This window comes from Pelodiscus sinensis, chromosome 9, assembly GCF_052426305.1.
Source record: "Pelodiscus sinensis isolate ZL-2025 chromosome 9, ASM5242630v1, whole genome shotgun sequence".
Lineage (NCBI taxonomy): Eukaryota > Metazoa > Chordata > Testudines > Trionychidae > Pelodiscus > Pelodiscus sinensis.
The window spans coordinates 516,706-535,737 of NC_143060.1; the positions used below are offsets into that span (position 1 = coordinate 516,706).

Consider the following 19,032-nt stretch of genomic DNA (forward strand, 5'->3'; position numbering starts at 1 on the left):
CGCAGCCCCTTGTCACCCTCCGCCCCCCCCGCAACCCCTTGTCACCCTCTTCCTCCCCCGCCCCTCTGCTGCCCCTTGTCACCCGCAGCCCCCCCGCAGCCCCTTGTCACCCTCCGCCCCCCCCGCAACCCCTTGTCACCCTCTTCCTCCCCCGCCCCTCTGCTGCCCCTTGTCACCCGCAGCCCCCCCCGCAACCCCTTGTCACCCTCTTCCCCCCGCCCCTCTGCTGCCCCTTGTCACCCTCTGCCCCCCCCCGCAGCCCCTTGTCACCCTCTGCCCCCCGCCACTCTGCTGCCCCTTGTCACCCGCAGCCCCCCCCCCGCAGCCCCTTGTCACCCTCTTCCTCCCCCACCCCTCTGCTGCCCCTTGTCACCCGCAGCCCCCCCCCGCAGCCCCTTGTCACCCTCTGCCCCCCGCCCCTCTGCTGCCCCTTGTCACCCGCAGCCCCCCCGCAGCCCCTTGTCACCCTCTGCCCCCCGCCCCTCTGCTGCCCCTTGTCACCCGCAGCCCCCCCCGCTGCCCCTTGTCACCCTCTGCCCCCCGCCACTCCTTATCAGCCTCTGCCCCTCCCCTCTGTCACCCCTTGTCACCCTCTCCCCTCCATAGTGCTGGTGCCAGTGGCGTCCAGCTCTTGCTGCCAGTGCTGCCCATCAGTCCCAGGTGACTGCGAGTGGTTTGGACTCCGCTGGCGGGTGGAAGAGACACGGCGCCAGCACCACGCTCGCTCCTCGGGGCGTCTGTCTGCACCAGTCCAGGCAGTGCCCTGCGGGGGGTATGTAGCCGCCTGGCCAGAAAACCTCCTCTCCCCTCTACCCCGCTCAGTGTGGGCCCTGCCCTTAGGAGCAGTCCTGCTCTTCTGGCACACGGGGCTCGCCCGTGCTCAGCGCTCCCTGCGTTCCAGAACAGCGGAGCTGGGGCTGGGTCAAATTCAGTTGAGCAAAATCCCCCCCACCTGCTGAATCGCTAACATCTAAGCACAGTGTTTCCATGGACAAGGCAGGGCCTCTGCCGGGAGCCCCAGCACGTCCTGCAGCCCTGTCCTAATGACTGGCACGTGCCGCTTGCTTTTCCCACTGCTGCGAGGTGCCCGTGCACCGCTGGCTGGCCTGGGCGTGCAAGGAGCAGCTCGTGCTACTTCTGAGGAGACAGCTGGTGCTTTGGGCAATGAGGAGAGACCCTGAGCTCAGCTTGCTGGCGAGTGCCCGTGCGGTCTCTGTCCAGCCGGGTGTCTCCTCCCACCAGGCAGCGCAGCAGAAGCCAATTCCAGCGTGTGATTTTCGAAGGCAGGCTCTGTGGCGTGTGCTGGGGCCCAGAGCTGGGCTGGGTGAAGCCAAGGCCCGGCGGCCGTGCACCTCTGCTCTGGTGCTCTGCAAGGGCCAGCCGGCTCCACTCTGGGATGCTGGCGTGGAGCACAAGCCTGGCCTGAGCCGCTGGCCTTGGCCGTGGGCACCTCGGGAGGTCTGCAGGCAGCAGCAGCCTGCCCCACCCGGCTGGGCCGGCACGGGGGGTGCAGGACGTGTGGGGAGCAGATTTCGTCCAGGCTGCGCTGACCCGAGGAGGCAAACACGCCCAGGGCCCTCGCCGCTTCCTGTGGCCCCAGAGCTGCCGTCCTGCTGCCCCATGGGCGCGAGTTGTTCGGAATGGCTGAGAGGAGCCATGAGCCGGCGGGTGGGGCCAGGAGCAGCTCGTCCAGGGTGCACCTGAGAGGCAGGGTCCCTGCCCCCTGTGCCCCTTCCTCCCCCACCCTGCCAGAAAAAACCGGGGTTGTTTTCCTCCCCCCGGCCTCCACTGTCGCCTGAAGCCGCAAGGGCAGGATGTGCAGCCTATCAGCGAGGAACAGGCTCTGCTGTGGCCGTCACTGTCAGCGGCTGGGCGGCCACAGCATGGTGGTTTGGGGCCCAGGGAAGTCGAGGGGAGGGGGCTGCAGGGGCCCTTCCCCCAGGCTTCCTGTGGCGTGGGGCTGCCATGTCGCAGATAAAGGCTTTGTGTCCCCAGCCTGGCCCAGGAGACCAGCCCTGCCGCTGGCTGGACCCTGCACCCCGACTGGCCCTGCGTGCCTGCGGCAGCGGAATGGGGGCCCCGCTGGGCCAGGAGCAGCCCCTGGCCTTGGTAGCTGGGCTCCTGCTCAGCCTCCTTGCTCCTGCTGGGAATTCTGCTCCAGTGACATCCGAAGGTGGGTCCAATGCGGCTTCCTTAGCCTGCGCCAGCCTGCTCACTGCCCAGGCCCGTGTGGGTCCCTGCATCTGTGCAGGAGCCATCCAGCCTGGCCCATAAGCCCAGCTCGACCCCCAGGTCCCCTGGCTTGGGGCTCAGCCCTGGTGGTGAGTGGTTCCTGGGGTCACGTGCCACTGGAGGTAGGAAGGTGCCTGCAGCTTACAGCTGGGACCCGGCAGATCCTTTCTGCTTCGGGCCGGCTCCCCGGGCTGCACGCCCCGGCTCCTGTGCTGAGCACGGCCCCCCCGAACCAAGCCACCGAGCCTGCCGACAGCTGGGACCATCCCGTGTGCACCCAGGCTGCACGCCCCTGGCTACTGTGCTGAGCACGGCCGCCCCGAGCCAAGCCACCGAGCCTGCCGACAGCCGGGACCGTCCCGTGTGCACCTGGCGAACGCCCCTGGCTACTGTGCTGAGCACGGCCGCCCCGAGCCAAGCCACCGAGCCTGCCAACAGCCGGGACCGTCCCGTGTGCACCTGGCGAACGCCCCTGGCTACTGTGCTGAGCACGGCCGCCCCGAGCCAAGCCACCGAGCCTGCCGACAGCCGGGACCGTCCCGTGTGCACCCAGGCTGCACGCCCCGGCTCCTGTGCTGAGCACGGCCCCCCCGAGCCAAGCCACCGAGCCTGCCAACAGCCAGGACCGTCCCATGTGCACCCAGGCTGCACACCCCTGGATGCTGTGCTGAGCACGGCCGCCCCGAGCCAAGCCACCGAGCCTGCCGACAGCCGGGACCGTCCCATGTGCACCCAGGCTGCACGCCCCTGGCTGCTGTGCTGAGCACGGCCACCCCGAGCCAACCCACCGAGCCTGCCGACAGCCGGGACCGTCCCGTGTGCACCCAGGCTGCACGCCCCCGGCTGCTGTGCTGAGCACGGCCCCCCCGAGCCAAGCCATCGAGCCTGCCGACAGCCGGGACCGTCCCGTGTGCACCCAGGCTGCACGCCCCTGGCTGCTGTGCTGAGCACGGCCCCCCCGAGCCAAGCCACCGAGCCTGCCGACAGCCGGGACCGTCCCGTGTGCACCCAGGCTGCACGCCCCTGGCTGCTGTGCTGAGCACGGCCGCCCCGAGCCAAGCCACCGAGCCTGCCAACAGCCGGGACCGTCCCGTGTGCACCCAGGCTGCACGCCCCTGGCTGCTGTGCTGAGCACGGCCCCCCCGAGCCAAGCCATCGAGCCTGCCGACAGCCGGGACCGTCCCGTGTGCACCCGGCGCACATGCCCCTGGCCAGCTGGTGGGGGCTGGGGCTGAGGACGCACCAGGGTGCAGGCAGGAGGAGCACCCCAAGATCACCAAGAGACCTCACCTCTCCTTCCTCTCGCCCTCCTCCCGGCCTTCGAGCTGCAGCTGCACTGAGCTTTGGGGGTGGGGGATGTGCCGGAGTGTGGATGGCAGGGGGGGCCGGGCTCTGGCAGGTGGGGGGCTGGGAAGTTGCGTTCCCAGGGGGCTGTGGCAGGGGGCCGGGCTCTGGCAGGTGGGGGGCTGGGAAATTGCGTTCCCAGGGGGCTGTGGCAGGGGGGCCGGGCTCTGGCAGGCGGGGGGCTGGGAAGTTGCGTTCCCGGGGGGCTGTGGCGGGGGGGCTGGGCTATGGCAGGCGGGGGGCTGGGAAGTTGCGTTCCCAGGGGGCTGTGGCAGGGGGCCGGGCTCTGGCAGGCGGGGGGCTGGGAAGTTGCGTTCCCGGGGGGCTGTGGCAGGGGGGCTGGGCTCTGGCAGGCGGGGGGCTGGGAAGTTGCGTTCCCGGGGGGCTGTGGCGGGGGGGCTGGGCTCTGGCAGGTGGGGGGCTGGGAAGTTGCGTTCCCAGGGGGCTGTGGCGGGGGCTGGGCTCTGGCAGGTGGGGGGCTGGGAAGTTGCGTTCCCAGGGGGCTGTGGCAGGGGGCCGGGCTCTGGCAGGCGGGGGGCTGGGAAGTTGCGTTCCCAGGGGGCTGTGGCAGGGGGGCTGGGCTCTGGCAGGCGGGGGGCTGGGAAGTTGCGTTCCCGGGGGCTGTGGCAGGGGGGCTGGGCTCTGGCAGGCGGGGGGCTGGGAAGTTGCGTTCCCAGGGGCTGTGGCAGGGGGGCTGGGCTCTGGCAGGTGGGGGGCTGGGAAGTTGCGTTCCCAGGGGGCTGTGGCAGGGGGGCTGGGCTCTGGCAGGCGGGGGGCTGGGAAGTTGCGTTCCCAGGGGGCTGTGGCAGGGGGGCCGGGCTATGGCAGGCGGGGGGCTGGGAAGTTGCGTTCCCGGGGGCTGTGGCAGGGGGCCGGGCTCTGGCAGGCGGGGGGCTGGGAAGTTGCGTTCCCAGGGGGCTGTGGCAGGGGGGCTGGGCTCTGGCAGGCGGGGGGCTGGGAAGTTGCGTTCCCAGGGGGCTGTGGCAGGTGGGGGCCGGGCTCTGGCAGGCGGGGGGCTGGAAAGTTGCGTTCCCAGGGGGCTGTGGCAGGGGGGCTGGGCACTGGCAGGCGGGGGGCTGGGAAGTTGCGTTCCCAGGGGCTGTGGCAGGTGGGGGCCGGGCTCTGGCAGGCGGGGGGCTGGGAAGTTGCGTTCCCAGGGGGCTGTGGCGGGGGGCTGGGCTCTGGCAGGCGGGGGGCTGGGAAGTTGCGTTCCCGGGGGCTGTGGCAGGGGGCCAGGCTCTGGTAGGCGGGGGGCTGGGTAGTTGTGTTCCCGGGGGCTGTGGCAGGGGGCCAGGCTCTGGCAGGCGGGGGGCTGGGAAGTTGCGTTCCCGGGGGCTGTGGCGGGGGGCTGGGAAGTTGCGTTCCCGGAGGACTGTGGCGGGGGGGCTGGGCTATGGCAGGCGGGGGGCTGGGAAGTTGCGTTCCCGGAGGACTGTGGCGGGGGGGCTGGGCTATGGCAGGCGGGGGGCTGGGAAGTTGCGTTCCCAGGGGGCTGTGGCGGGGGGGCCGGGCTATGGCAGGCGGGGGGCTGGGAAGTTGCGTTCCCGGAGGACTGTGGCGGGGGGGCTGGGCTATGGCAGGCGGGGGGCTGGGAAGTTGCGTTCCCAGGGGGCTGTGGCGGGGGGGCCGGGCTATGGCAGGCGGGGGGCTGGGAAGTTGCGTTCCCGGGGGGCTGTGGCAGGGGGGCTGGGCTCTGGTAGGCGGGGGGCTGGGAAGTTGCGTTCCCAGGGGGCTGTGGCAGGGGGGCTGGGCTCTGGCAGGCGGGGGGCTGGGAAGTTGCGTTCCCAGGGGGCTGTGGCAGGGGGGCTGGGCTCTGGCAGGTGGGGGGCTGGGAAGTTGCGTTCCCGGGGGCTGTGGCGGGGGGCTGGGAAGTTGCGTTCCCGGGGGCTGTGGTGGGGGGCTGGGTAGTTGTGTTCCCGGGGGCTGTGGCAGGGGGCCGGGCTCTGGCAGGCGGGGGGCTGGGAAGTTGCGTTCCCGGGGGCTGTGGCGGGGGGCTGGGCTCTGGCACGTGGGGGGCTGGGAAGTTGTGTTCCCAGGGGCTGTGGCAGGGGGCTGGGCTCTGGCACGTGGGGGGCTGGGAAGTTGCGTTCCCGGGGGGCTGTGGCAGGGGGGCCGGGCTCTGGCAGGCGGGGGGCTGGGAAGTTGCGTTCCCGGGGGCTGTGGCAGGGGGCTGGGAAGTTGCGTTCCCGGGGGCTGTGGCAGGGGGCTGGGAAGTTGCGTTCCCGGGGGCTGTGGCGGGGGCTGGGAAGTTGCGTTCCCGGGGGCTGTGGCGGGGGGCTGGGAAGTTGCGTTCCCGGGGGCTGTGGCAGGGGGCCGGGCTCTGGCAGGCGGGGGGCTGGGAAGTTGCGTTCCCAGGGGGCTGTGGCAGGGGGGCTGGGCTCTGGCAGGCGGGGGGCTGGGAAGTTGCGTTCCCGGGGGCTGTGGCAGGTGGGGGCCGGGCTCTGGCAGGCGGGGGGCTGGGAAGTTGCGTTCCCAGGGGGCTGTGGCAGGGGGGCTGGGCTCTGGCAGGCGGGGGGCTGGGAAGTTGCGTTCCCAGGGGGCTGTGGCAGGTGGGGGCCGGGCTCTGGCAGGCGGGGGGCTGGAAAGTTGCGTTCCCAGGGGGCTGTGGCAGGGGGGCTGGGCACTGGCAGGCGGGGGGCTGGGAAGTTGCGTTCCCAGGGGCTGTGGCAGGTGGGGGCCGGGCTCTGGCAGGCGGGGGGCTGGGAAGTTGCGTTCCCAGGGGGCTGTGGCAGGGGGGCTGGGCTCTGGCAGGCGGGGGGCTGGGAAGTTGCGTTCCCGGGGGCTGTGGCAGGGGGCCAGGCTCTGGTAGGCGGGGGGCTGGGTAGTTGTGTTCCCGGGGGCTGTGGCAGGGGGCCAGGCTCTGGCAGGCGGGGGGCTGGGAAGTTGCGTTCCCGGGGGCTGTGGCGGGGGGCTGGGAAGTTGCGTTCCCGGAGGACTGTGGCGGGGGGGCTGGGCTATGGCAGGCGGGGGGCTGGGAAGTTGCGTTCCCGGAGGACTGTGGCGGGGGGGCTGGGCTATGGCAGGCGGGGGGCTGGGAAGTTGCGTTCCCGGAGGACTGTGGCGGGGGGGCCGGGCTATGGCAGGCGGGGGGCTGGGAAGTTGCGTTCCCAGGGGGCTGTGGCAGGGGGGCTGGGCTCTGGCAGGCGGGGGGCTGGGAAGTTGCGTTCCCAGGGGGCTGTGGCAGGGGGGCTGGGCTCTGGCAGGCGGGGGGCTGGGAAGTTGCGTTCCCAGGGGGCTGTGGCAGGGGGGCTGGGCTCTGGTAGGCGGGGGGCTGGGAAGTTGCGTTCCCAGGGGGCTGTGGCAGGGGGGCTGGGCTCTGGCAGGCGGGGGGCTGGGAAGTTGCGTTCCCAGGGGGCTGTGGCAGGGGGGCTGGGCTCTGGCAGGTGGGGGGCTGGGAAGTTGCGTTCCCGGGGGCTGTGGCGGGGGGCTGGGAAGTTGCGTTCCCGGGGGCTGTGGTGGGGGGCTGGGTAGTTGTGTTCCCGGGGGCTGTGGCAGGGGGCCGGGCTCTGGCAGGCGGGGGGCTGGGAAGTTGCGTTCCCGGGGGCTGTGGCGGGGGGCTGGGCTCTGGCACGTGGGGGGCTGGGAAGTTGTGTTCCCAGGGGCTGTGGCAGGGGGCTGGGCTCTGGCACGTGGGGGGCTGGGAAGTTGCGTTCCCGGGGGGCTGTGGCAGGGGGGCCGGGCTCTGGCAGGCGGGGGGCTGGGAAGTTGCGTTCCCGGGGGCTGTGGCAGGGGGCTGGGAAGTTGCGTTCCCGGGGGCTGTGGCAGGGGGCTGGGAAGTTGCGTTCCCGGGGGCTGTGGCGGGGGCTGGGAAGTTGCGTTCCCGGAGGCTGTGGCGGGGGGCTGGGAAGTTGCGTTCCCGGGGGCTGTGGCGGGGGGATGGGAAGTTGCGTTCCCGGGGGCTGTGGCAGGGGGCTGGGAAGTTGCGTTCCCGGGGGCTGTGGCGGGGGGATGGGAAGTTGCGTTCCCGGGGGCTGTGGCGGGGGCTGGGAAGTTGCGTTCCCGGGGGCTGTGGCGGGGGGCTGGGAAGTTGCGTTCCCGGGGGCTGTGGCGGGGGGATGGGAAGTTGCGTTCCCGGGGGCTGTGGCAGGGGGCTGGGAAGTTGCGTTCCCGGGGGCTGTGGCGGGGGGATGGGAAGTTGCGTTCCCGGGGGCTGTGGCGGGGGGATGGGAAGTTGCGTTCCCGGGGGCTGTGGCAGGGGGCTGGGAAGTTGCGTTCCCGGGGGCTGTGGCGGGGGGATGGGAAGTTGCGTTCCCGGGGGCTGTGGCGGGGGGCTGGGCTCTCGCAGGTGGGGGGCTGGGAAGTTGCGTTCCCGGGGGCTGTGGCGGGGGGCTGGGCTCTCGCAGGTGGGGGGCTGGGAAGTTGCATTCCCGGGGGCTGTGGCGGGGGGATGGGAAGTTGCGTTCCCGGGGGCTGTGGCGGGGGGATGGGAAGTTGCGTTCCCGGGGGCTGTGGCGGGGGGCTGGGCTCTGGCACGTGGGGGGCTGGGAAGTTGCATTCCCGAGGGGCTGTGGCAGGGGGCTGGGAAGTTGCGTTCCCGGGGGCTGTGGCAGGGGGCTGGGAAGTTGTGTTCCCGGGGGCTGTGGCGGGGGGCTGGGCTCTGGCACGTGGGGGGCTGGGAAGTTGCATTCCCGGGGGCTGTGGCGGGGGGATGGGAAGTTGCGTTCCCGGGGGCTGTGGCGGGGGGCTGGGCTCTGGCACGTGGGGGGCTGGGAAGTTGCATTCCCGAGGGGCTGTGGCAGGGGGCTGGGAAGTTGCGTTCCCGGGGGCTGTGGCAGGGGGCTGGGAAGTTGTGTTCCCGGGGGCTGTGGCAGGGGGCCGGGCTCTGGCAGGCGGGGGGCTGGGTAGTTGTGTTCCCGGGGGCTGTGGCAGGGGGCCGGGCTCTGGCAGGCGGGGGGCTGGGAAGTTGCGTTCCCGGGGGCTGTGGCGGGGGGCTGGGTAGTTGTGTTCCCAGGGGCTGTGGCAGGGGGCAGGGCTCTGGCAGGCGGAGGGCTGGGACATTATGTATCTATAAAATCAGAAGGACACAGAATTCCCCAGAGCTCTGTGCACGCTGAGGGGCCCTGGCTTCCCACCAGAACAGGGAACTCAGCCGAGTTGAGGCTGCTGGAAAGCAGGAACTGGAACGTGCCACCATAGCGTTCCGTGGCCAGCTGGCTCGGGGGAGGGTGTCTGCAGCTGGATGGTGTCGGATCGTCGGGTTTTCATCGGTCAGGGTTCATCCCAGGGGCTCCTGACGACAGACGTCCGGCTGCGGTGTGTGCTCCCCGTGCACTCGAGTTAACCCGCCAGCCTCCCGAGAGACCCCCAGAGACCGCAGATCAGATAAGGATCGAAATCATCCGAGCAGCTTTACTGCCAAATGACGTACACGGACAGTGCTCAGCAGAGGTCTTGCGCTGAACCACTGCGCATGCTGCAAGCCTTGGCAATGCGCCAGCACCAGTCCAGCGCACTTAGCACCCGGGGCCGGCTGGCGATCGCCCAGCGAGGTGCACTGATAGACACGTTGTGACGACGCGTTGGGGTCCCCCGTCTCCTGCACCCCCGAAATGGCACGAACAGACTCCGCCAGCCAGTAGAATAGAGGTGGTTTATTGCTTCTCCAGGATACAGCACAGCACAGATGTCATCAGGTTACAGGGCAGGCCTAGGATGCCTCAGCCCCCCTTGATATGGGGCAGGGGTCTCGGCTTCTAAACCCCCCAGCCTGTTGCTGAGGCTGCTTCCTCCATCCTCCCAGACTGAAAACTAACTCCCTCTCCTCCAGCCCTGCCCCCAGCCAGGGGCAGCATCCACCTTCCTGTGTTCCTCTCCCTGGGGGGTGGCTGGTCGGACAGGTTGACTCCCCCTTTGCATAGTGACTCATCACCTGTCTTGCTGGGTGGTGCTACAAACAGCAGCCAGTGAGTTAGCAAGTCCCCCCCACTCCGTCAGACACGTGCACAACGAAGCCACGCGTCACTGACCTACCAGGTTGCCGCCCTCTGTTACCTGGTTACCACCTTCGGGGGTAGGGTTACCAGATGGTTTAACCAAAAATATCGAACAGCCCCCCCAAAAAAAAACACCGGGGAAAAAATTCTGTTAAGGAAAAGGAAAGGAGGGAGACCAAGTTGCTGAGCAAGAAAAAAAAAAAGATTCGGAGAGTTTTTAAGCAAAAAAACCAAACCCCAAACAGCCCAGCATTTAAACCAGCATGGCCCCTTTAAGAAAAGTCTTTACACTGTTTGCCAGTGGCCACCTTGTTTTCTTGAGTGGAGCCAGAAGGCAGCTTCCCTGCGGAACCAGGTAAGGGGGGAGCCCTGGAGTCTGGGGTCTGGGCCCCGTTGCTGAGTGTAAGTAGGGTTGCCAGGTGGCCGGTATTTTCTGAATTTTTTTACTGGACAGGAGGCAAAAACATGGGCCTTTCCAGGTCAATACTGGACACCTAGCAACCCTACTCGGGGGGTCCCTTCCATCGGGACCCCCGGGGCCTCCCCTCCCAGCGCCCCCGTTCTCCAGCCCACAGCGTCTCCCAGCCAGCCCCAAACAGAAGGGGCTATGGAGCTTTGAATGTAGCAAAGGATCCCTCAGGCCAGTCGGCCTGGGCCCTCAGCCCTGCACGACTGAGTCTGTCCTGCAGTTAGGTGAGTCCTGACTGCTCCGCCCTCTGTCCCGAGCAGCCCCCGTCCCCCAGCGGAGCCTCCAATACCCCAGCAACTGCCCCTCCCTGGCCTGTGTCCTCCCCAGGTAACCGGGTCGCCTGGGCCCCTCTTCTCCCCTCCCTCCCCGTCCAATGTTCTCCCCTCACTGGGACCCGTCTGCCAAGAACCAGCCATGTCCTCTGAGTGGGGTCAAGGGCACCAGTCACCGGGCTCCAGTTCTGGACTGTTCTCTGAAACAACAGACCCCCTTGAGTGCCCCTCTGAACCCCCTAAAACTCCCTCCCCCTTGTCACATGAACCAGTAACATCCGGGCACTGAGCGCCCCTCTGAACCCCCTAAAACACCCTCCCCCTTGTCACCTGAACCAGTAACATCCGGGCACTGAGCGCCCCTCTGAACCCCTAAAACTCCCTCCCCCTTGTCACCTGAACCAGTAACATCCGGGCACTGAGCGCCCCTCTGAACCTCTAAAACTCCCTCCCCCTTGTCACCTGAACCAGTAACATCCGGGCACTGAGCGCCCCTCTGAACCCCCTAAAACACCCTCCCCCTTGTCACCTGAACCAGTAACATCCGGGCACTGAGCGCCCCTCTGAACCCCTAAAACTCCCTCCCCCTTGTCACATGAACCAGTAACATCCGGGCACTGAGCACCCCTCTGAACCCCCTAAAACACCCTCCCCCTTGTCACCTGAACCAGTAACATCCGGGCACTGAGCGCCCCTCTGAACCCCTAAAACTCCCTCCCCCTTGTCATATGAACCAGTAACATCCGGGCACTGAGCGCCCCTCTGAACCCCTAAAACTCCCTCCCCCTTGTCACATGAACCAGTAACATCCGGGCACTGAGCACCCCTCTGAACCCCCTAAAACACCCTCCCCCTTGTCACCTGAACCAGTAACATCCGGGCACTGAGCGCCCCTCTGAACCCCCTAAAACTCCCTCCCTCTTGTCACCTGAACCAGTAACATCCGGGCACTGAGCGCCCCTCTGAACCCCTAAAACTCCCTCCCTCTTGTCATATGAACCAGTAACATCCGGGCACTGAGCGCCCCTCTGAACCCCTAAAACTCCCTCCCCCTTGTCACCTGAACCAGTAACATCCGGGCACTGAGCGCCCCTCTGAACCCCTAAAACTCCCTCCCCCTTGTCACCTGAACCAGTAACATCCGGGCACTGAGCGCCCCTCTGAACCCCTAAAACTCCCTCCCCCTTGTCACATGAACCAGTAACATCCGGGCACTGAGCGCCCCACTGAACCCCCTAAAACACCCTCCCCCTTGTCACCTGAACCAGTAACATCCAGGCACTGAGCGCCCCTCTGAACCCCTAAAACTCCCTCCCCCTTGTCACATAAACCAGTAACATCCGGGCACTGAGCGCCCCTCTGAACCCCTAAAACTCCCTCCCCCTTGTCACATGAACCAGTAACATCCGGGCACTGAGTACCCCTCTGAACCCCCTAAGACTCCCTCCCCCTTGTCACATGAACCAGTAACATCCGGGCACTGAGCACCCCTCTGAACCCCCTAAAACTCCCTCCCCCTTGTCACCTCAACCAGTAACATCCGGGCACTGAGCGCCCCTCTGAACCCCTAAAACTCCCTCCCCCTTGTCACCTGAACCAGTAACATCCGGGCACTGAGCGCCCCTCTGAACCCCTAAAACTCCCTCCCCCTTGTCACCTGAACCAGTAACATCCGGGCACTGAGCGCCCCTCTGAACCCCTAAAACTCCCTCCCCCTTGTCACCTGAACCAGTAACATCCGGGCACTGAGCGCCCCTCTGAACCCCTAAAACACCCTCCCCCTTGTCACATGAACCAGTAACATCCGGGCACTGAGCGCCCCTCTGAACTCCTAAAACTCCCTCCCCCTTGTCACATGAACCAGTAACATCCGGGCACTGAGCGCCCCTCTGAACCCCTAAAACACCCTCCGCCTTGTCACATGAACCAGTAACATCCGGGCACTGAGCGCCCCTCTGAACCCCTAAAACTCCCTCCCCCTTGTCACATGAACCAGTAACATCCGGGCACTGAGCGCCCCTCTGAACCCCTAAAACTCCCTCCCCCTTGTCACCTGAACCAGTAACATCCGGGCACTGAGCACCCCTCTGAACCCCCTAAGACTCCCTCCCCCTTGTCACATGAACCAGTAACATCCGGGCACTGAGCGCCCCGCTGAATCCCTAAAACTCCCTCCTCTACACTCCCTGTGACGGCGCGTTGGGGTTTTTCCCTACTCCTGCACCCCCGTAATGGCACGGAGAGACTCCCCCAGCCAGTAAAATAGAGGGAGTTTATTGCTTCTCCAGGGTACAGCACAGCACCGATGTCATCTGGTTACAGGGCAGGCCTAGGATGCCTCAGCCCCCCTTCAGATTGGGGAGCCTGGGCCCCTAAATCGCAGCCCATTGCCTAGGCAGCTTCCTCCATGAAACCAGCCAGAAACCAAACTCACACACTTCCAGCCCTGCCCCCAGCCAGGGCTCCACTCCCCTTCTTCCCATTGTTCCGCTCCCTGGGAGATAGCTGGTCAGACAGGTTCCAAGCCCCCTTGCATAATGACTCATCCCCTGCCCTGCTGGGCCGTGCTGCAGCCAGCAGCCAGTGGAGGTCACTCACAGCCCACTGCCCAGCATAGCAACCAGCAAGGTACCCCCCACTACGTCACACTCCCCACCCCCCGTCCTGACTCCTGCCCCCTCGTATCCCCACCCCCTACCCTGACTCCTGTACCCCTACACTCCCCACCCCCTGCTTCCTGCCTGGCCCAGCCACACACCAGTGAACGCTATCGCCCCTGGCATGAGACGGGCCGTGCTCCTGTTCCCACTCTGACTGCTGGGCCTCCCACATGCAAGGGGGTGAGGGGACTGGCTGGCGAACCCCAGAACCAAGTCGATGGGGTATCTGGGCCCTGACAGTCCCCGAAGCAATGGGGAGAGACCAGTGCTGTAGGTTAACCTGATTGACAGGGTGTGCAGGCCAATGAGGGAGTCTGAAGGCTAGGATCTATGGGCAGGGTTAGCTCCCTGTGAGCTGGAATCACTGAGTCACACAGAGTAGGGCTGAGCTAAAAGGCGAGCAGGGGCCCAGCTAAGTGGAGGAGCAGGGCTGTGGCACCAGAGGAGCAGGCTGGGGAGCAGAGCCGTGCCGGGAGCAGGGCCAGGGAACCGGGGAGCAGAGCCGTGCCGGGAGCAGGGCGAGGGAACCAAGGAACAGAGCCGTGCCGGGAGCAGGGACAGGGAACCGGGGAGCAGAGCCGTGCCGGGAGCAGGGCCAGGGAACCGGGGAACAGAGCCGTGCCAGGAGCAGGGCCAGGGAACCAGAGGAGCGGCCGGGGAGCAGAGCCGTGCCGGGAGCAGGGCCAGGGATCCAGAGGAGCAGGCCGGGGAGCAGAGCCATGCCGCGAGCAGGGCTGCAGGACCAGAGGAGTGGCCGGGAGCTGGATGCAGAGCAGCATTGGTACTGAGGCACCGTGGGGCTGGGGCTGTCCAGACCCAGGTGTGGGGAGCAGTTGAGGAGAGCGAGGGGCACTGAGGAGAGGGTCCAGCACAGGGAGATGCCTCCAGTCAAGGTTGCTAGTGTAAGCGGGGGAATGGCCCCACTATTGTGGGGAACTTTCCTGGTTTCTACACGCCCCCGGTGAAATGGATCAGTGAAAGGATCTGAGTCCCTGCTCCCACTTCCTTTACTCCACAGCCTCCCTGATCCTGAGGGCTCCCCCTCCACTCTCCTGAGTAGCAGAGTCCTCGAAACCCCACCAAGGCTGGGCCAAAGTTTTCTGGGGCTTAATCCCCGACCTCGTAGTCACTTGGGGCAGGAGCTAGGGTGTCCCCACTCCGGGGTGCTCTCGGCACACTGGATGCTTTCCTGACACTGATCACTACCTACAGTTCAAAGCAAATACAATGTATTAAACAGCAAGGGTATGTCTACACTACCCTCCTAGTTCGAACTAGCGGGGTAATGTAGGCAACCGCACTTGCAACTGAAGCCCGGGATTTGAATTTCCCGGGCTTCATTTCCATAAGCGGGGAGCCGCCATTTTTAAAACCCCGCTGGTTCGAACCCCGTGCAGCGCGGCTACACGCGGCTCGAACTAGGTAGTTCGGACTAGGGTGCCTATTCCGAACTACCAGTACACCTGGGGAACTACCTAGTTCGAACTAGCGGGGTAGTGTAGACATACCCCAACTGATTAGAGAGAAAAGAATAAGGAAAAATGAAACAGGTGAAAAGTGAATTCTCGGCCCCGCCTTGTGGCACGGGGACGTCACAACCAGCAGTCAGTGGAGTGTAAGGACAGTTCACAGTCTGCTCCTCACAAGTCCAGGGCTCTCTCAGGCCCCCGCTGTGCTGAGGGAGTGAGGGGGAAGGGCTGCAGACTGGACACGCTTGCTCTGGCACTGACCACACGACTTCAGGCTCTTGGTGGCAGGAACCCTCTCCCAGTTGGAGTTACAATCCCTCTCCCAGTCTGGCCTGCAGGGCCCCTTGGCTGGGGGTGTCTGCCTGCCCAGAGCCTCTCCCACCACTTTGCTGTTCCCAGCTGCTCAGCACACTCAGCTGCAGACTGTGCTGCTTTGTCAGCCTCCAGCTCCCTGCGTTGCTTCTCTGACCCCTCTGGCTCTGGTCCCTGCAGGTCTGCTGCTCAGCACAGGGTCTCTGCTTCTTGGGCTCGGTGCCTGGCTCTGTCACTGCAGGTCTGTCTCTCAGCACAGCTTGCACCCCTTGGGCTGTGTGTGTCTGGCTCTCACACTGCAGGTCTGTCTCTCAGCACAGCTTGCACCCCTTGGGCTGTGTGTGTCTGGCTCTCACACTGCAGGTCTGTCTCTCAGCACAGCTTACACCCCTTGGGCTGTGTGTGTCTGGCTCTGTCACTGCAGGTCTGTCTCTCAGCACAGCTTGCACCCCTTGGGCTGTGTGTGTCTGGCTCTCACACTGCAGGTCTGTCTCTCCACACAGCTTGCACCCCTTGGGCTGTGTGTGTCTGGCTCTCACACTGCAGGTCTGTCTCTCCACACAGCTTGCACCCCTTGGGCTGTGTGTGTCTGGCTCTCACACTGCAGGTCTGTCTCTCCACACAGCTTACACCCCTTGGGCTGTGTGTGTCTGGCTCTCACACTGCAGGTCTGTCTCTCCACACAGCTTGCACCCCTTGGGCTGTGTGTGTCTGGCTCTCACACTGCAGGTCTGTCTCTCAGCACAGCTTGCACCCCTTGGGCTGTGTGTGTCTGGCTCTGTCACTGCAGGTCTGTCTCTCCACACAGCTTGCACCCCTTGGGCTGTGTGTGTCTGGCTCTCACACTGCAGGTCTGTCTCTCAGCACAGCTTGCACCCCTTGGGCTGTGTGTGTCTGGCTCTCACACTGCAGGTCTGTCTCTCCACACAGCTTGCACCCCTTGGGCTGTGTGTGTCTGGCTCTCACACTGCAGGTCTGTCTCTCCACACAGCTTGCACCCCTTGGGCTGTGTGTGTCTGGCTCTCACACTGCAGGTCTGTCTCTCCACACAGCTTACACCCCTTGGGCTGTGTGTGTCTGGCTCTCACACTGCAGGTCTGTCTCTCCACACAGCTTACACCCCTTGGGCTGTGTGTGTCTGGCTCTGACACTGCAGGTCTGTCTCTCAGCACAGCTTGCACCCCTTGGGCTGTGTGTGTCTGGCTCTGACACTGCAGGTCTGCCTCTCAGCACAGCTTACACCCCTTGGGCTGTGTGTGTCTGGCTCTCACACTGCAGGTCTGTCTCTCAGCACAGCTTACACCCCTTGGGCTGTGTGTGTCTGGCTCTCACACTGCAGGTCTGTCTCTCAGCACAGCTTGCGCCCCTTGGGCTGTGTGTGTCTGGCTCTGACACTGCAGGTCTGTCTCTCCACACAGCTTACACCCCTTGGGCTGTGTGTGTCTGGCTCTCACACTGCAGGTCTGTCTCTCAGCACAGCTTACACCCCTTGGGCTGTGTGTGTCTGGCTCTCACACTGCAGGTCTGTCTCTCAGCACAGCTTGCGCCCCTTGGGCTGTGTGTGTCTGGCTCTCACACTGCAGGTCTGCCTCTCAGCACAGCTTACACCCCTTGGGCTGTGTGTGTCTGGCTCTCACACTGCAGGTCTGTCTCTCAGCACAGCTTACACCCCTTGGGCTGTGTGTGTCTGGCTCTCACACTGCAGGTCTGTCTCTCAGCACAGCTTACACCCCTTGGGCTGTGTGTGTCTGGCTCTCACACTGCAGGTCTGTCTCTCAGCACAGCTTGCGCCCCTTGGGCTGTGTGTGTCTGGCTCTGACACTGCAGGTCTGTCTCTCCACACAGCTTACACCCCTTGGGCTGTGTGTGTCTGGCTCTCACACTGCAGGTCTGTCTCTCAGCACAGCTTACACCCCTTGGGCTGTGTGTGTCTGGCTCTCACACTGCAGGTCTGTCTCTCAGCACAGCTTGCGCCCCTTGGGCTGTGTGTGTCTGGCTCTCACACTGCAGGTCTGTCTCTCCACACAGCTTGCGCCCCTTGGGCTGTGTGTGTCTGGCTCTCACACTGCAGGTCTGTCTCTCAGCACAGCTTGCACCCCTTGGGCTGTGTGTGTCTGGCTCTCACACTGCAGGTCTGTCTCTCCACACAGCTTGCACCCCTTGGGCTGTGTGTGTCTGGCTCTGACACTGCAGGTCTGTCTCTTGGGGTTGGTGCTTCGGGAGCCGGAGCTGCGGCTGGTCCTTTCGGCGTATGTCGATAACGTGCTCCTCATGGTCCAGGACCCGGGTGACCTGGCGCGGGTGGGGCCTTGCCAAGCCGTTTACTCGGCAGCCTCCTCTGCCCAGGTCAACTGGGTCAAGAGCTCTGGCCTGGTGGTCAGGGAGGGTTGGCGAGCCGGCTCCCTCCCACCCGTGCTTCAGGCCATCAGGTGGAGTGCGGGTCCACTGCTCTATCTGGGCGTCTATTTATCCACCACGCATCCCTCTCCGCCGGAGAACTGGCAGGGATTGGAGGCCAGGGTGGCTGAGCGGCTGCGGAATTGGACAGTTTGTCTCAGTTTGAGCAGGCCCTGGCTGGTTGGTTGAGTTGGGCTGGTCCTGCCTGGGGCAGGGGCTGGACTCGATGGCTCCCCCTGGGGTTCTGTGATTCTAAGGGGTGTGGAGGGGGCAAGGCTGGGTGGGAGGGGCCCCTGCCTCCCCTGAGTGGCCAGAGTAAGGGGGGCTCTGTCTCGCCTGTGTGACCGTGTGGCAGGGTAGGGGGCTCTGGCAGCCGATTGACCTGCAGTTGGCACAATGGCTCCCAGAGGCTGCAGGCAGCTGGCCCAGGAACAGCAACCTGGGGGCGTTAATTGTCCTGGCAACCAGGCCAGTACCTGGCGCTGCCCAATGGAGCATCATGCCTCAGGGCTCCCTTGCCATCGGGGCGCTGGGCTGCAGCCTGGAGCAGCCTGCGCAGACACCCTGTCTCCCTGCAGATGTGGCTCTCCTGGGCCAGGAGTCGGAGGCCATCCGCTGCTTCTCCCGCTCCTTCGAAGACCTCACCTGCTTCTGGGAGGAGGCAGAGCCTGGGAACCAGACCTACCGCTTCTACTACGCCTACGGCCGGTAGGTGGGACTGTCAGCCCCCCGCCTTGGCTGGCCCCCGGCCCCCCGCCTTGGCTGGCCCCCGGCTCCCCGCCTTGGCTGGCCCCCGGCCCCCCGCCTTGGCTGGCCCCCGGCCCCCCCGCCTCGCCTGAGCCCCGACTCCCCCGCCTCGCCTGAGCCCCGACTCCCCCGCCTCGCCTGAGCCCCCGGCCCCCCGCCTCGCCTGAGCCCCCGGCCCCCCGCCTCGCCTGAGCCCCGACTCCCCCGCCTCGCCTGAGCCCCGACTCCCCCGCCTCGCCTGAGCCCCGACTCCCCCGCCTCGCCTGAGCCCCCGGCCCCCCGCCTCGCCTGAGCCCCCGGCCCCCCGCCTCGCCTGAGCCCCGACTCCCCCGCCTCGCCTGAGCCCCGACTCCCCCGCCTCGCCTGAGCCCCCGGCCCCCCGCCTCGCCTGAGCCCCGACTCCCCCGCCTCGCCTGAGCCCCGACTCCCCCGCCTCGCCTGAGCCCCCGGCCCCCCCGCCTCGCCTGAGCCCCCGGCCCCCCCGCCTCGCCTGAGCCCCGACTCCCCCGCCTCGCCTGAGCCCCCGGCCCCCCCGCCTCGCCTGAGCCCCGGCCCCCCCGCCTCGCCTGAGCCCCCGGCCCCCCCGCCTCGCCTGAGCCCCGACTCCCCCGCCTCGCCTGAGCCCCCGGCCCCCCGCCTCGCCTGAGCCCCGGCTCCCCGCCTCGCCTGAGCCCCGGCTCCCCCGCCTCGCCTGAGCCCCCGGCCCCCCGCCTCGCCTGAGCCCCCGGCCCCCCCGCCTCGCCTGAGCCCCGGCTCCCCCGCCTCGCCTGAGCCCCCGGCCCCCCCGCCTCGCCTGAGCCCCGGCCCCCCCGCCTCGCCTGAGCCCCGGCTCCCCCGCCTCGCCTGAGCCCCGGCCCCCCCGCCTCGCCTGAGCCCCCGGCTCCCCGCCTCGCCTGAGCCCCGGCCCCCCCGCCTCGCCTGAGCCCCGGCCCCCCCGCCTCGCCTGAGCCCCCGGCCCCCCGCCTTGCCTGAGCCCCGACTCCCCCGCCTCGCCTGAGCCCCCGGCTCCCCCGCCTCGCCTGAGCCCCGACTCCCCCGCCTCGCCTGAGCCCCCGGCCCCCCCGCCTCGCCTGAGCCCCCGGCCCCCCCGCCTCGCCTGAGCCCCCGGCCCCCCGCCTCGCCTGAGCCCCGACTCCCCCGCCTCGCCTGAGCCCCCGGCCCCCCCGCCTCGCCTGAGCCCCCGGCCCCCCCGCCTCG

The 19,032-nt window shown here is 67.1% G+C and overlaps 2 protein-coding genes across 5 annotated transcripts in view; both read left to right on the forward strand.

Annotated features, from left to right (window-relative positions):
- The first annotated feature begins 550 nt into the window (after positions 1 to 550).
- MPL (MPL proto-oncogene, thrombopoietin receptor) overlaps positions 551 to 19,032 on the forward strand; it is a 67,261-nt gene continuing 48,779 nt past the window's right edge. The window contains exons 1-2 of one of the 4 annotated variants that reach the window (XM_075914582.2): positions 551 to 2,173; positions 17,667 to 17,796. In XM_075914582.2, the coding sequence (XP_075770697.1) occupies positions 1,966 to 2,173; positions 17,667 to 17,796 (338 nt within the window). In that variant the 5' untranslated portion in view covers positions 551 to 1,965. The remainder of the gene's footprint in view (positions 2,174 to 17,666; positions 17,797 to 19,032) is intronic. The other 3 variants (XM_075914580.2, XM_075914579.2, XM_075914583.2) reach the window with 3 other exon arrangements.
- LOC149523887 (uncharacterized) lies at positions 13,162 to 16,142 on the forward strand. Its single transcript, XM_089780663.1, has 3 exons — positions 13,162 to 13,180; positions 14,469 to 15,908; positions 16,031 to 16,142. The coding sequence occupies exons 1-3, from the start codon at positions 13,162 to 13,164 to the stop codon at positions 16,081 to 16,083; spliced, it is 1,512 nt and encodes a 503-aa protein (XP_089636789.1). The 3' UTR covers positions 16,084 to 16,142.